Genomic DNA, 14,403 nt, shown 5'->3' on the forward strand with positions numbered 1-14,403 from the left:
TCCCTCCTGGAAGTTCTCGATCTGACTCCCTTTGAGTCTCGATTTCTTGCCTGGAAATTTTTGCCGATGTTGAGATGCCCCCTACTTTGATCGTCTGTGCACCTACACCACTGATCTGGTTTTCTTGGTTAGAAACCCTTGGTAGCAACTCCCTCCTCTTGGCCTTGCTCTGTCAGGTACTATTCTGACTACAGTACCTCACCAACTCCACTCTGCAATATTCCCACAGCCTTCTAAACCCCAGCAACCTGAAGGGGAGAGCTCCTAGGCTCTGTGTAATCTCGGCGCCAGTAACCTGGCGCTAGTACCCTGGTGTCCTCAGCCAACTGCGTCAGCCCTCCTAGCTTCTGCGTGGCTCTGCGTGAGGCTCCCTTTGCCTTCCTTAGCCTCTACGCTGCCTCTTCCTGGCTCACCCTTGATGATGCAGGCACTGCATCACCCTTCCCTTGTTGCTGCTCTGCTAGAAACAACTTCTGTCACCTCGGGACAACTGTTTTTTGCTGTTATTGCTCCGCTCGACTGATGTCCTTAGTCCTCCTGTGATCTGCAATCACGCTCTAATACCATGTTGAAGTTTCTAAGTCTACTAGTTAGAAACCCTCCATGCACTTTATCTGATTTATTCCTACCTACTTGTTTCGTTACTTAACAAGTTATTTACAATGTAAACACTGAAAATAAACACTAGTGCATGCTCAACATATTACAGATCAAAAACTGAAAGAAACAGAAACAATCACACCAAATGACACCGTTATTTTTGGACCAATGTCCCCTGAAAAACCCAATGTGGGAAAACCGGTGCAACTATCTGAGGGTTTTCTTATTAAGCAATATCAGAGTACAATCTAGGTGCCAAAACCAGCCTACCCAACAGAGAATTTCCTTGGCAGTAATACCTCTCAGTTTGAGACAAATTTCCTAGCTGAAACCCTGGATAATCCTTTCGGCAGCTGCTCAGCTCCAATCTGCCCCAGAAATCACAGCGTCTGCCCTTTCTGGATTGTGTCAGCCCCTCTCTGTCCAGTGTTGGCCTTGCGTCACCCTGAATGGGTCTACGTTAGCCTTAGGAGGCCCTGCGTCAGCCTTCTGGCCCTTTCCGTCAGCAATGCTGGCCTCTCTGAGGCTCTGCACAGCTCCCGACTGCCTCTGCGTGGCCCTACGTGAGCCCTGGCTGCGACTGCGTCACTCTCTTTGGCTACTTGTTGCACTTCCGGCATTATCGCTGCCTCTTTGTCTCTCTGTACTCAATGCTCCTCAACTGTAACTCCGGTCACTGATTCTATCTCTCTTAGCAAACCCTGCTCTAGAGAATAGAATCACTGATCATCTGGTGTACTCTCCAAGTGACCCTCAAGCCTCCTCTTATACTTTTCTCGTTGACATATCAACGACCGAGATTAAGTCCCTAATCAACGGCTAAGATTAGATCTGGCTTGATTTATGTCTTTTGGACCATTCTAACGCAGTTTCATATTAATCCACATCAATATTTTAATTTCCCTAAGTTTAGACTTAGGGACTCCATTAAAAATATTAATTATTTTAATATCCCTTGAACTGTTTAGAATTTGTCCAAACCCTTTTTCGGTATGGGAGATCTCATGTGCCCCAACCTCTCTACCAAATTTTGTGGCTAGAGCACATCCGATGCTACCCAAATCAACAATCCGTCAACATGAGCTTAGCATATCACCCCTACACAGATGGGCAAACTGAAATTGTCAATACATGTTTGAAAGCATACCTTCGTTATTTTGTAACAGACAAGTAGAACAAATGGTTTGAATGGTTACATCTGGCAGAATGATGGTACAACTCCACTTATCACATTTCAACAAATATGACACCATTTCAAGATATTACAAGCCTCCAAAATGGAAGCAATTAGCCATAAATAATATAAAAATTCCAGCAGTACAAGATCAACTAGAGGAGAACCAAAAATCCATTCAAACACTGAAGGAGAATCTCATTATTGCGAGGAACTCTATGAAATAACAAGTTCACCAACGTAGGTCATAAAAAGAATTTACTAATATAGTGAAGGAGATCGGGTATATGTCAAGCTCAAACTTTACAAACAACTATCATTAAAAGAAGAGGGGAAAACAAGCTAGCTCCTAAGTTCTATGGACCATTTCAAATCATCAAGAAAATCAGTCAACTAGCTTATGGTTTGAAATTACTGGAAACAAGTCGCATCCATAATGTTTTCCATGTTTCTTGTTTAAAAAAGATGTTGGGAAAATATCAAACAAGACTTCCTACATTGAATAATGAAGGAGAAGTTGTAGTAGAATCAGAAGCTATAATTGCCACAAAAGAAAAGCGATTACGTTCTTGAGTAATTACAAAATATCTCATCAACTGGAAGAGCCTATTGAAAGAAGATGCTTCTTGGGAAATAGAAGATTTTCGTTAGGGGAAAGTAATGTTATGTATAATTATGCTATGCAAAACTTTGTTATGAGTAATTATGATTAATTTAGGAAGAAGGTTCGCGATCAAAAGATCATGACCCCTCATGTAAAGGCACCAGGCTATATTTAAGCCGGGAGTTGTCAATTGTAAACATCATTATTCATTCATTATCATATAATAAATATATATAATAAAACATCTGTTATTTAAAATAATTTGGCTCTACAACATTCTTCTAGGCCAAGTTAGGTATGCGGGAATACCTCCCAATGTTACAAAAAATCAACACATTGGACCAATGAGTATCTCATTTCAAGACCAAAAGTGTCTAACTTCTAGAGCTCCATCAGCACAAATATGCTATCATGATGAAAGAACCAAGCTGTGTCAATCCAGCACATGAGTAGCAAGCACAACTACCATCCATCCAAAGAGAATTGGAAGCCAAAAAAGCAAAAGTCTCCAAAATGCACATCTGAAGAATCCTTCTACAAACATCCCAACCCTTTGAAGCCACATCAAAAAAATATGCATTGTCACATGTACATCCCCATGCAATGTAGGTGTTAACACGTGCCCTTAATGATGAAAACAACAATATATATCAATTCTATGAAGTATTGAAATGACATTAATGGCTGACATTATCGTATTGCCGCATGCTGCCACAAATGGTGCATAATATGTTGAGATGTTGATCAGGGCATAACATGAGGCTGATCTATTGATCCTACGGGTTTGATGAAATTGCTCTTTTATGGGTAGATTACCTTTCTTATCACATATGGTGAACTGTAGTTATTAAGAGCTGACTACTGTTGTCTTGTTTAAGTGCTGAATCTCTTGCTGTTCATGTGTGATGATATGAATATGCGTTGCCTGTTAAGGCAAAGAATGCTGACTGCTCATGCATTGGACACCCACTTAAAAAGATGTAACGCTAATTCCATATTAATATATCAGCTCTCTAACTGCAACAATCAAGTACACTGTGGTTTAGATTTACTCTTCTTCTTTTTCGTTCTCCCTGAGGATGGACTGCGTAAGGTCCGAAACATTGGATGAAAATACCACAAGTTTTCCAAAAGGTTCTTAGAAGACTTCTCATGCCCACATATTCATAGGAAAAATTATGTCCACATGTTTCTGGGCAGATCCCTATCCGTTTGTTTGTACTTCTAGAATATTCCCGGAAAATTATAAATCGGCATTTGGTTCACTCTCAAATGACAAAATCCAAGGGAGTTATGTACTTTCTTGTTGTATGGACATTCCCTGCAAGTTTTTCTTTACGTCTCTCCTCAGAATTCTGTATGTTTCTTTCATTCTGTTTATGAAAGACATTGTCCAGGTCATTTCGTGCCTCTATTGTTCTACAAAGTTTGCTTCAATGTGTTCTTGCTCAGTTTGCCAGTGCAATTTTATTCCTTGTGCTTATTGCTTATCTAGCTAACACAGGTTGCAATTATATTTCACCATTACCTTGGGTTACCTTAACTCTTGATTGTCTTCATAATGAACTTCTAGAATCTGGATCAGTGGAGCAGTATCTTTTTCATCTGCACAGTTTGAAAAATCACCAAATGGAAAATCCACTAGATGCATCTCTCCTCCAAGAAAATGAACATCACTGAAGCTTCACTTCATCTGGAGCACATTTTTTGGTAATGGTTGTATTTCTTTATTACTGCTGTCACCTGATGATTATCACTTGTCTTTGTTAAAATTGGCAACTAGGGCCAAACTCCATGTGGGTCATCTTATTTATGACAGCTGATATTTTTCTTGGATCCCTCTCATCAAGAGGTGTAGGATTGATCTAAAGATCATCCGATTCCAATAAGTATTCATGGAGTTATGAATTTATTTGTGTTATAAGACAATTCGTCAAGGTCGGCCAACAACCAAATAAATCCCACATGTGCTCAACGTTTTAGTATAAAAGGAGATGACTTGAGAGCCATTTTTCACACACATTTCTATCTTGATTTCTCTCTTGTCTTGGGTTTTAGTGGAAGAGAAATCTACAAGTGGAAGCCCTAGACATTGGAGGAAAAGAGGCTGCCCTAGATGCAGATAGAAGGCAGCCCTAGACGCAGATGGAAGGCAGCCCTAACACTATCCAAAGGCAGCCCTAACCTTATGCTATCTCAAGGGTATCCTAACCGCAGTCAAGAAAAGGATATATGCTGCTCTAATAGGTCCTAGCCGCAGCAAAGTCATGGGTGTTTTGGAGGACTGAGCTGCTGTTAGGAGGGCCTAGGAGCTGGGCTAGAAGGCAGCAATACAAGGCCTACTTCAGCGAAGGGGAAGGGACGTTAAGGTCACCCTTGTGACCACTGGAAGAGGCAGAAAGGTGCGTGTGAAAGCCGCAGGCCTGTAAGTATTGTTTTGATGGTCAAAACAGCCCTCTACATGGAGCTGTGGGTGTCTCCTCAACCAGCGAGGTCACCTACCTTGTAAAGAAAGGGAGGCCGCATAATTCAAGGTGAGTTATGGGCTGATCATTGGACTGCTGAAGGTTACGGGAGGGTGTCCTAACCAGTGACCGAATTCTGTCCATGAACAGCAGTACAAAGATGTTGGATATTGCCACATAGGAGCTGCAATGTCACTAACAAATAGGACAATGGGACAGCAGCATGTTGGGATGACAACTTTGATGGGACAGCCCAATGACATAGGACAGCTATGACAATTGTGCAACAGTGGCACAAGTGGGACAACAGCTATGACAAGGCAGCAAAGTGGGACAACAACTATTACATGACGGCAGCAAAGTGGGACAACAACTATTACATGACGGCAGCAAGCATGGACAACAAGAAGCATGGATAGCATGGCAAGCTTGGTGCAGCGTGGCAAGCATGACCAACATGACAAGCATGGTAAGCATGGCAAGCGTGGACAACATGGATAGCAGTGGCAAGCATGGTGCTGCAAGCACATGAGACATGTTGCATGACAACATGGTTCAACAATGGCACATGGGACAATAGTGGAGCAGTGATGAGGTCCAACATTGTGATGATGGGTGTAGCATGATGCAGCATGGTGAGGTGCAACATGATGACGAGATGCAGCACAATGATAGGTGGAGGAGTCACCTTGGAGAATCAGTTGAAGTAGCATGTCTTCAACTGATCTCATGTATCATCTTCTTAGAGATGATCTATGCTCTTATCTAGATAAGTCAAAGTGTTGACTTCTGTTGTAAATGTACTATCTCTCTCTCTCTCTCTGTGCTGAACTATTGAAGAACATAAAAAAAGAATTGATCAAGGGTTTCCCCACATTGGGGTTTGTCTTTGGCTAGCGCCTCATCTTGTGTCCTCTTGTCTTGGCTTGTCTTCTGCGATTTATGTTTATGTTCTATCTGCAGTTTACTTTAATGCTGATATGATTGCTAATCTGGAAAAGATATTGAGCTAACTGTGAAAATTGAAATAAATTGCTCTAAGCATAGAACATACCTAAAATTAACATGGTATCAGAGTTGAAGTGAGGACAAAGCCCAAGCAAGAGTGAAAGAGCAATCATCGAAGAAGTTGGGAAAGGACAAAATGATCAATGGATTCCTCATCCCTCTTCAAATTCTCCAAGGGTGAAGTCGAAGTAGAGAATATTATCAGAATGGCATAGTGGAAGCTTCTAATGGCCTACCTAAAGACCACTTCATTGGGAAGTCCGGATCTAAGCGTGGAAAGAAAGACAGATGCCTTGTTTGTAATAAGTTTGGCCATTATGCGAAGGAGTGTCCGAATGGCAGGGACACATCTCTTGATGAAGATAATAGTCATTCCAGGGACATCTTCAATGATCGAAGGAATGACAGGTAATGCAGGTCAGCAAGGAAACGAATGACTCTTCAAAGAAAGCAAGGAACCCCAGGTATGAAGAATCAAATGTTGTTTCTGATAAGATAAAGAAGCATTATCTTGTATTGGCCCTCTCCTTCAGACTCTTTGGGAATCTGGCTTATTGATTGTAGTGCTTTAAGGCACTTCATCAGATAGAAGGGTGCTCTCTCTAATTTGGTAGAGATGGAAATAATCGTGGGATTATACTTGGAATCGATGCCACCTATCTTGGAAAGGGTGTAGGGAATGTTACCCTTCAATTGAATGAGGGTAACTCGATTCATTTACAAAATCTTTTTTATGTGCCTGATCACAAGAAGAACTTGGTGTCCATTTCGACAATGGAAGTCAAAGGTTTCAGGGTGGCATTCATTGATGGAAACGTACGTGTTTGAAAATAGAATTTTCAAAGATGCTTTTTCTCATGGGTTCAGGGTTGGCAATTTGTATCAAGTTGCAGGATGGTCCATTGGGGATCATGTCAATTGACATATCTCATCTATAACACCGAAGGTCTACTTATGGGGCCCTACTCGATGTGAGTTAGATGGTGATAGGGATGCCTGAATTCAAGCAGAGCATGAAGGTACATGTCTGAGTTGTACTGAATGAAAATCTTACAAGGGGACCATGCCCCTCATGTAGCAGGTCCACAAGTTTGGAACAACCCGAGGAGTGAAATTCATGATCGGGAATCTCATGTATACAAGTGGAAGAAAGCCCTCTATGGCTTGAAGCAAAACACCCAGGCGTAGTATGAGAGGATTGATTGCTGTCTGATGAAGCTGAGATTCACTAGGAGTGAAACCGATCCAAACCATTGCTCGAAGGTTGTGGATGATAGACCTCTCATACCGGCACCTTCTGAGGACGACCTATTTTTGACAGGTGCAGACCCCTCTCATTTGCAGAAGTAAGGGATTTGGTTTTTGGATGTGGAATGGTAAACTGCAAGCCTGTGACTACCTCAAGGATCTTAACTTTCAGAAGTTATATGGTAGTGATGCCGGACCAGATTTGGGAAATGCCTCTAAGTTTCATAAACTCATTCGCATTGATGTTCTTGGTGAACTTCCGTCTGGACATATGTTTTGCAGTTAGCATGATGAGCTCATAGATGGTTGAGCCTCACTGGATTGGTGCCAAGAATCTTCTGAGATATCTTCGGGGCACAATCTCTCATGAATTGAGATACACTACCAGAAATGTGAAGCTGCACGATTATTCGAATGCTGACTAGGCAGGCAATGTGGGGGATCGCAAAAGCACTTCTGAGTGCTGGTTCTCTTTGGATTCTGCTTCCATATCATGGATGAGCTAGAAGCAGAAATCGGTTGCTATAAGCACCGCTGAAACCGAATACATAGCTACGAGTATGATCTCGTGTGAAGCTGCTTGGTTGTGGAAGCTCTTCAACGAGCTGTTTGTACACATGATGGATACCACCGTGATCCTCTGTGTCAACCAGGGGGGATTTGATTGTTGAGGAATCCCGTATTCTATGATTGCTCCAGTATATAGACATCAAATACTACCTTATCTGGGATATGGTACGTCAATGAGTGAGGAGGCTCTATTGCATTGAGACTGATGTACAGGTCGCAGACATTCTGTCAAAGCCCCGGGGAAAGGTCAAATTTATTACTTTCCCGAATGACTTGGAGTCGTTGAGAGACCTTCTTATGAGGGTTCTGCATGTTGCATGCATTGAGCTCTAGGAGCTCCAAGGGGCTTGGGGTACTTATTGGAGCAACTAGCGACCATAGGGCGACTCACCCTCCCCTAATGGTGCGATGTGTATAGGGTGCATGGCTCAACCTTCCCCTGTGATACCCCATGGTGACTTATGGATAGGATGAGTGGCTCTCCTGTCGAGGCATCCTACCCATGTAGTCTGGGACTCATGGGAAGTACCTCTCATCTGGCCAATGAGCAGGGAAATGGGGTTAGGGACCATAGTAGTACTATCAATGGACACATTGTTGTATCTACCGTACTCCCTATGCTAGGATGACCTCCATTGATCTGGGATCAATATGAGTGGTTTGAGACACACTCTTGTGATATTGATCTGGGATCAATGAAACCGACTTCAGGTCAGTGAGAGTGGTATGACACACTCTCTTCATATGGAACTGTCTTCGGGTCATTAGAGAATGGTATGAGACATTCTCGATGAATTCTTCTTCTTCATGGTTCAGCAGAACATAGTAGAGCAGAGCTCAGCACAGTAGAGTAGAGTAGAGCTCAGCACACCAGAGCAGAGCAGTGCAGGGCGATGGCAGAGATAGTACAGTTGGACATATGGATCAGCGGATGGAGTTCTCCCTAGTTGAGAGGGAGTGTTAAAATTGGCAACTTGGACCAAACTCAATGTGGGTCATCTTATTTACGACAATTGATATTTTTCTTGGATCCCCCACATCGAGAGGTGTAGGATTGATCTAAAGATCAGCCGATTCCGATAAGTATTCATTGAGTTATGAATTTATTTGTGTTATAAGACAATTCGTCAAGGTCGGCCAACAACCAAATAAACCCGACATGTGCTCAACGTTTTAGTATAAAAGGAGATGACTTGAGAGTCATTTCTCACACACACTTCTATCTTGATTTCTCTCCACTTGTCTTAGGTTTTAGTGGAAGAGAAATCTAGGAGTGGAAGCCCTAGACATTGGAGGAAAAGACGTAGCCCTAGACGCAGATAGAAGGTAGCCCTAGACGCAGATGGAAGGCAGCCCTAACACTATCCTAAGGCAGCCCTAACCTACGTTATCTCAAGGGTAACCTAACCGCAGTCAAGAAAAGGATATACACTGCCCTAATAGTTCCTAGCCATAGCAAAGTCATGGGTGTTTTGGAGGACTGAGCTGTTGTTGGGAGGGCCTAGGAGCTGGGCTAGAAGGCAGCAATACAAGGCCTACTTCAGCGAAGGAGAAGGGACGTTAAGGTCACCCTTGTGACCACTTGAAGAGGCAGCAAGGTTCGTGTGAAAGCCGTAGGCCTGTAAGTATTGTTTTGATGGTCAAAACAACCCTCTACATGGAGCTGTAGGTGTCTCCTCAACCAGCGAGGTCACCTACCTTGTAAAGAAAGGGAGGCCGCATAATTCAAGGTGAGTTATGGGCTGATCGTTGGACTGTTGTAGGTTACAGGAGGGTGCCCTAACCAGTGACCGAATTCTGTCCATGAACAACAGTACAAAGGTGTTGGATACTGCCACATAGGAGCTGCAATGTCACTAACAAATAGGACAATGGGACAACAGCATGTTGGGACGACAAATTTGATGGGACAACCCAATGACATGGGACAACTATGACAATTGTGTAGCAGTGGCACAAGTGGGACAACAACTAAGCTATGACAAGGCAACAAAGTGGGACAATAGTTATTACATGACAACAGCAAGCATGGATAGCAGCAAGCATGGATAGCATGGCAAACATGGTGTAGCATGGCAAGCATGGATAACATGGCAAGCATGGTGCAACATGGCAAGTGTGGACAACATGGCAAGCATGATAAGCATGGTAAGCATGGCAAGCGTGGACAACATGGATAACAGTGGCAAGCATGGTGCTGCAAGCACATGAGACATGCTGTATGACAACATGGTTCAACAATGGCACATGGGACAACAATGCAGCATAAGGTGCAACAGTCATGAGGTCCAACATTGTGATGATGGGTGCAACATGGTGCAACACGGTGACGTGCAACATGGTGCAGCACGGTGAGGTGCAACATGGTGCAGCACGGTGAGGTGCAACATGGTGATGAGATGCAACACAGTGATAGGTGAAGGAGTCACCTTGGAGAATCAGTTGAAGCAACATGTCTTCAACTGATCTCATGTACATCTTCTTAGAGTTGATCTATGCTCTTATCTAGATAAGTCAAAGTGTTGACTTCTGTTGTAAATGTACTATCTCTCTCTCTCTCTCTCTTTGTGTTGAATTATTGAAGAACATAAAAGAAGAATTGAGCAAGGGTTTCGCCACATTGGGGTTTGTCCCTGGCTGGCGCCACATCTTGTGTCCTCTTGTCTTGGCTTGTCTTCTGTGATTTATGTTTATGTTTGTTGATTTGGGGTAGCATTGGATGTGCTCTAGCCACGAAAATTGGTGGAGAGGCTAAAGCACATGAGATCTCCAATACTCAGAAATTGTTTGGGCAGATTTTAAGCAGTTTGGGAGATATTAAAATAATTAATATTTTTAATGGAGTTCCTAAGTCTAAACTTAGGGAAAATAAAAAATTAATGTGAATTAACATAAAATTGTGTTAGAAGGGTCCAAAAGTCATGGATCAAGCCAGAGTTAATCTTAGTCGTTGATGAGGGACTTAATCTCGGTTGTTGAATTGTCAATGAGAAAAGTATAAGAGGAGGCTTGACGGTCACTTGGAGAACACACCGAGTTGATCACGAATTCGATTTTCTGGAGTAGGGCTTGTTGAGGAAATCGAAGGAGTGATCAGAGTTGCAGTGAATACAGAAGCAAAGAGGCAGAGAGGGTACTGGGAGCATCAATGCAGAAGTTGGGAGAGAGGGATGTAGAGCCAACTAGAGGCCACGTAGAGCAAGTTAGGGCCCATGCAAAGGTAGTCAAGAGCTACACAGTGCCAGAGAGAGCTAGCATGGGTGACGCAGAGGCTCTAAAGGCTGACACAGGGCGAGTTGGGGTGACACTGGGCCAGAGAGGTTGACGTAGGGCAAGTTGGGGTGACATTGGGCCAGAGAGGCTGACGCAATCCCTAGAGGCAGATGCTGGAGATTTCGTGGGGCAGATTGGAGTGGAGAGCAGTGGGATTGTTCATCCAAGGTTTTAGCTGGAATATCTGTTTCCAATTGAGAGGTACTACTGCTGAGATCATACTCTGTTGGGTGAGCCGGTTTGGCACCCAGATTGTTTTCTGAAACTGCTTAACAATAAAACCCTTAGATAGCTACACCGGTTTTCCTACATTGGGTTTTTTCTAGGGACATTAGTCCAAGAACAACTGTGTCACTTGTGTGCTTGTTTTTCCTTCAGTTTATGATCTGTAATGTGTTGAGCATGTACTTATATTTATTTTCAGTATTTACATGGTAAATAACTTGTTAATTAAACAGAACAAGTAGGCATGAAGGATTTCTAACAGTTAGACTTAGAAGTTCCAACAATGTTCTATCTGCAGTTTACTCTAATGCTGATATGATTGCTAATTTGGAAAAGATATTGAGCTAACTCTGAAAATTGAAATAAATTGCTCTAAGCATAGAACATACCTAAAATTAACAGTCTTTCATTCCATATTTTGTGTAATGAAGCTGGTTTATGTTCAATATACTTTCTGACAAGTCATTGTGTCATTCAAGATAGTCCAACACCGAATTTCATTCACATAGTTATATGTGCATAAGGGTTTTTATTCATTAAATGTGTGGTTGGCATTTGTTTACACCAATTACTCTTCAATGCCTGTTTCTCATATTGAAAAAAGGTAGTTTTCCATCATGAAACCTGCTTATACATACCTTTTGTCAGCCAAGCTAGTTAAATGTGGTATTTCACCCAAACAATCCTTTTCACCATGAAGAATTGCATCATCATATGTCATTTATGGGTTTTTTGTGTAGCTGTTGCCTATGTAATGAGAGAAACTTTGCAGGGTAGATAGAAATGTTTATTCCACCCTGCTTTATTCTTCCTTTTTCGTAGAAAGATTCAGTGCATGATAATATTCACTTTTTACTGTCCTTTTTAAGTTCTTGACACCGTCTTATTGTCTTTGTACCATGTAGTGATATTCTTGAGCTTTTGGGCAGAAGTGCACTATAATTCCATCTATCCTGAAGGGGGTAAGTTTAGTGGAGAATGAAGATTTGTTGATGTGGTTATCTCTATGCTAGCTTCCAAATAGCACTATTCTGTAATGGAAGTTTTGAATTATCATGACTTTTATGGGAGGAAATAATGTTTCATTCTAAATATTTTACAGAGCTACCAAATTTTTGTGAAAATAAGAGGAAGAAGCGTTGGTGGATCTTTGGACATAGACACTGAAGTTATAATGTATTCTTTCTTCATGGTATCATAAACTGAATCTCTTGCCTGTTTATGAGATTTTAGTGCTGATGTCTGTTTATCAACTATTATCTTGTACCTACTATTGTTATCAAGTCCTCTTAAGAGTGGCAGGATTTTCTCTCATTATACTCATTAGGAGGTCATATCGTCTTCCTTGGAGAAATAGAAAAGAAGAGACATTTGAAAGTATATCTGGCTAAGACAAAGAGCAAATTCTGTGTCTTTTCTCATGGATTTTCAGTCAATCCATCGGAGACTAGGTATAGGAAGCATCTGTCTGAGTGATTGAAACCTCCTAATTGCTGCTTCATAATGCCAAAGCAGTGCCCCTACCATTAATCATGATGTAATTGCCGGAAATGTTATAATGACTGCCACTAAGCAGTAATGGATCCTTATATCATAATCAATGAAGAAAAATGTTTATATTTTGAATATGTGAGGACCATAACTTCAGAATGATTCTGCGTATCTTATTTATTGCCATTAGAAGTGAAAATAGCAGCAGCTTCTGGGCTTTGATGTCATGAGGAACAGCGTGCACTTCAGGGCAGATATTGCCAGTGTAGCTTTCTGGCCATGTTATGAAGTTTTTGAATATTTTGATATGCATCTCCAGATACTTTCAAATTCTTATAATAAGGATAAATTTGATGATTTTCAATGATACTTTAATTTATCATTACATATTAAACGTTTCTTCAAGCAGTACATATTTCTGTGAGCTTTTATAATTATTCAAGTCATATGAAAGATAATTTGTGTCACCTGCTACTTTTATATGACCCCTAGGGAGCACTAAAATAACAATCGACAAAATAACACTATATAGCACTAGTGAATTCCTAAGTTGCACTGAAACAGAAAAATCTGGAAACTATACGGCAAGGAAATGGCACACACACACATAACAAAATAAGAATTTCATATCACCATTCATCTTTTAGAATCTAGATTCTGTATCTAAAAATACATAATCAATTGTCATCATCATCAATTCAACATAAACATTGTCATCATCATTAATGATTATTATAACATTCATGATTCAAGTTTCAACATATCATCAAGTTTCTGTTTCAAATTCCAACCATCAACATGACAACTCATCACCAAAATTAATAATGCACACTACATAGTACAAAGTACAAAATGAACTGAGTTATTCATTATTCATTATTCATATGGCATATTATAGTACTCAATGGTCATTGTTCAAGAGTTTAAAACACCATCATAAATTACATTTATATATCATCAAATATGTCTTCATCCACGTCATTAAGAACTACATCCTCTCCAGAAGTGGTAGCATTTCTGCCATGCTCAATTGAAGATCCACCTATTGGTGCCTCTTCATCAAACAAAGTCTATGAGACTTGGCATTCACCGTCATATCCAAGTCAGGAAACTCCAGTTCCACATCCCATAGTTTGGTTGTGTTAAAATTGGCAACTAGGGCCGAATTCCACTTTGGACAACTCAGTTGATCGAGATAATCATTCCATTGAATTCCTCTTTTCGAGAAGACCAAAATCGACCTAAAATCATCGAATTTGGTTAAGGGGAAGTGTGATTTTGAATTTTCCCATATAAAATTATCAACGTCGGCCTCTCCTATATGTCGGCTCACCTAGTCCAATGGTCACGTTTCTTCAACATCATCGAATTGTATGTAAGGAGGTGCCTTTCAACCTCATTTGACTCAACAAAAAAAGGGCTCTAATATATCTGTGAGATAACCGCAGCTTGAAGGAGCTAGGAGGACATGCATTTGGTATGCTTTTGGTGTGTTTTCCTTTCCATAGGTTTGATCTTGAAGCTGAATGGCAGCCGGAGGTCAGGGCAGTGAAGATTGGTGAGGTTTCTCCTTTGGTGAAGTATGAATCTTCTTTTAATCATTTCAGGAAGGCTGCACACTGTGTGAGTCTTGGACAGAGGAGCTGAAGGGCTGCTCTATGGAATAGGACATGCAGCATATCCTAACCCCAAGTATAGTAGACATGGAACCTTGATAAGGGTTGTTTGTAGCTCAGAAACTTAGC

General features: G+C 41.3%; 1 protein-coding gene across 3 annotated transcripts in view; it reads left to right on the forward strand.

Moving 5' to 3' along the window:
- LOC149154221 (OVARIAN TUMOR DOMAIN-containing deubiquitinating enzyme 12-like) overlaps nucleotides 1-12,795 on the forward strand; it is a 260,615-nt gene extending 247,820 nt beyond the window's left edge. For all 3 annotated transcript variants that reach the window (XM_089438168.1, XM_089438170.1, XM_089438167.1), the window contains 2 exons: nucleotides 12,073-12,129; nucleotides 12,270-12,795. In XM_089438168.1, coding sequence (XP_089294294.1) covers nucleotides 12,073-12,129; nucleotides 12,270-12,334 — 122 coding nt within the window. In that variant the 3' untranslated portion in view covers nucleotides 12,335-12,795. The remainder of the gene's footprint in view (nucleotides 1-12,072; nucleotides 12,130-12,269) is intronic.
- The last annotated feature ends 1,608 nt before the right edge of the window (nucleotides 12,796-14,403 follow it).

The sequence above is a fragment of the Pinus tabuliformis genome, chromosome 9, assembly GCF_031772625.1.
Source record: "Pinus tabuliformis cultivar Carrire ecotype Pingquan chromosome 9, CPIR1, whole genome shotgun sequence".
Lineage (NCBI taxonomy): Eukaryota > Viridiplantae > Streptophyta > Pinopsida > Pinales > Pinaceae > Pinus > Pinus tabuliformis.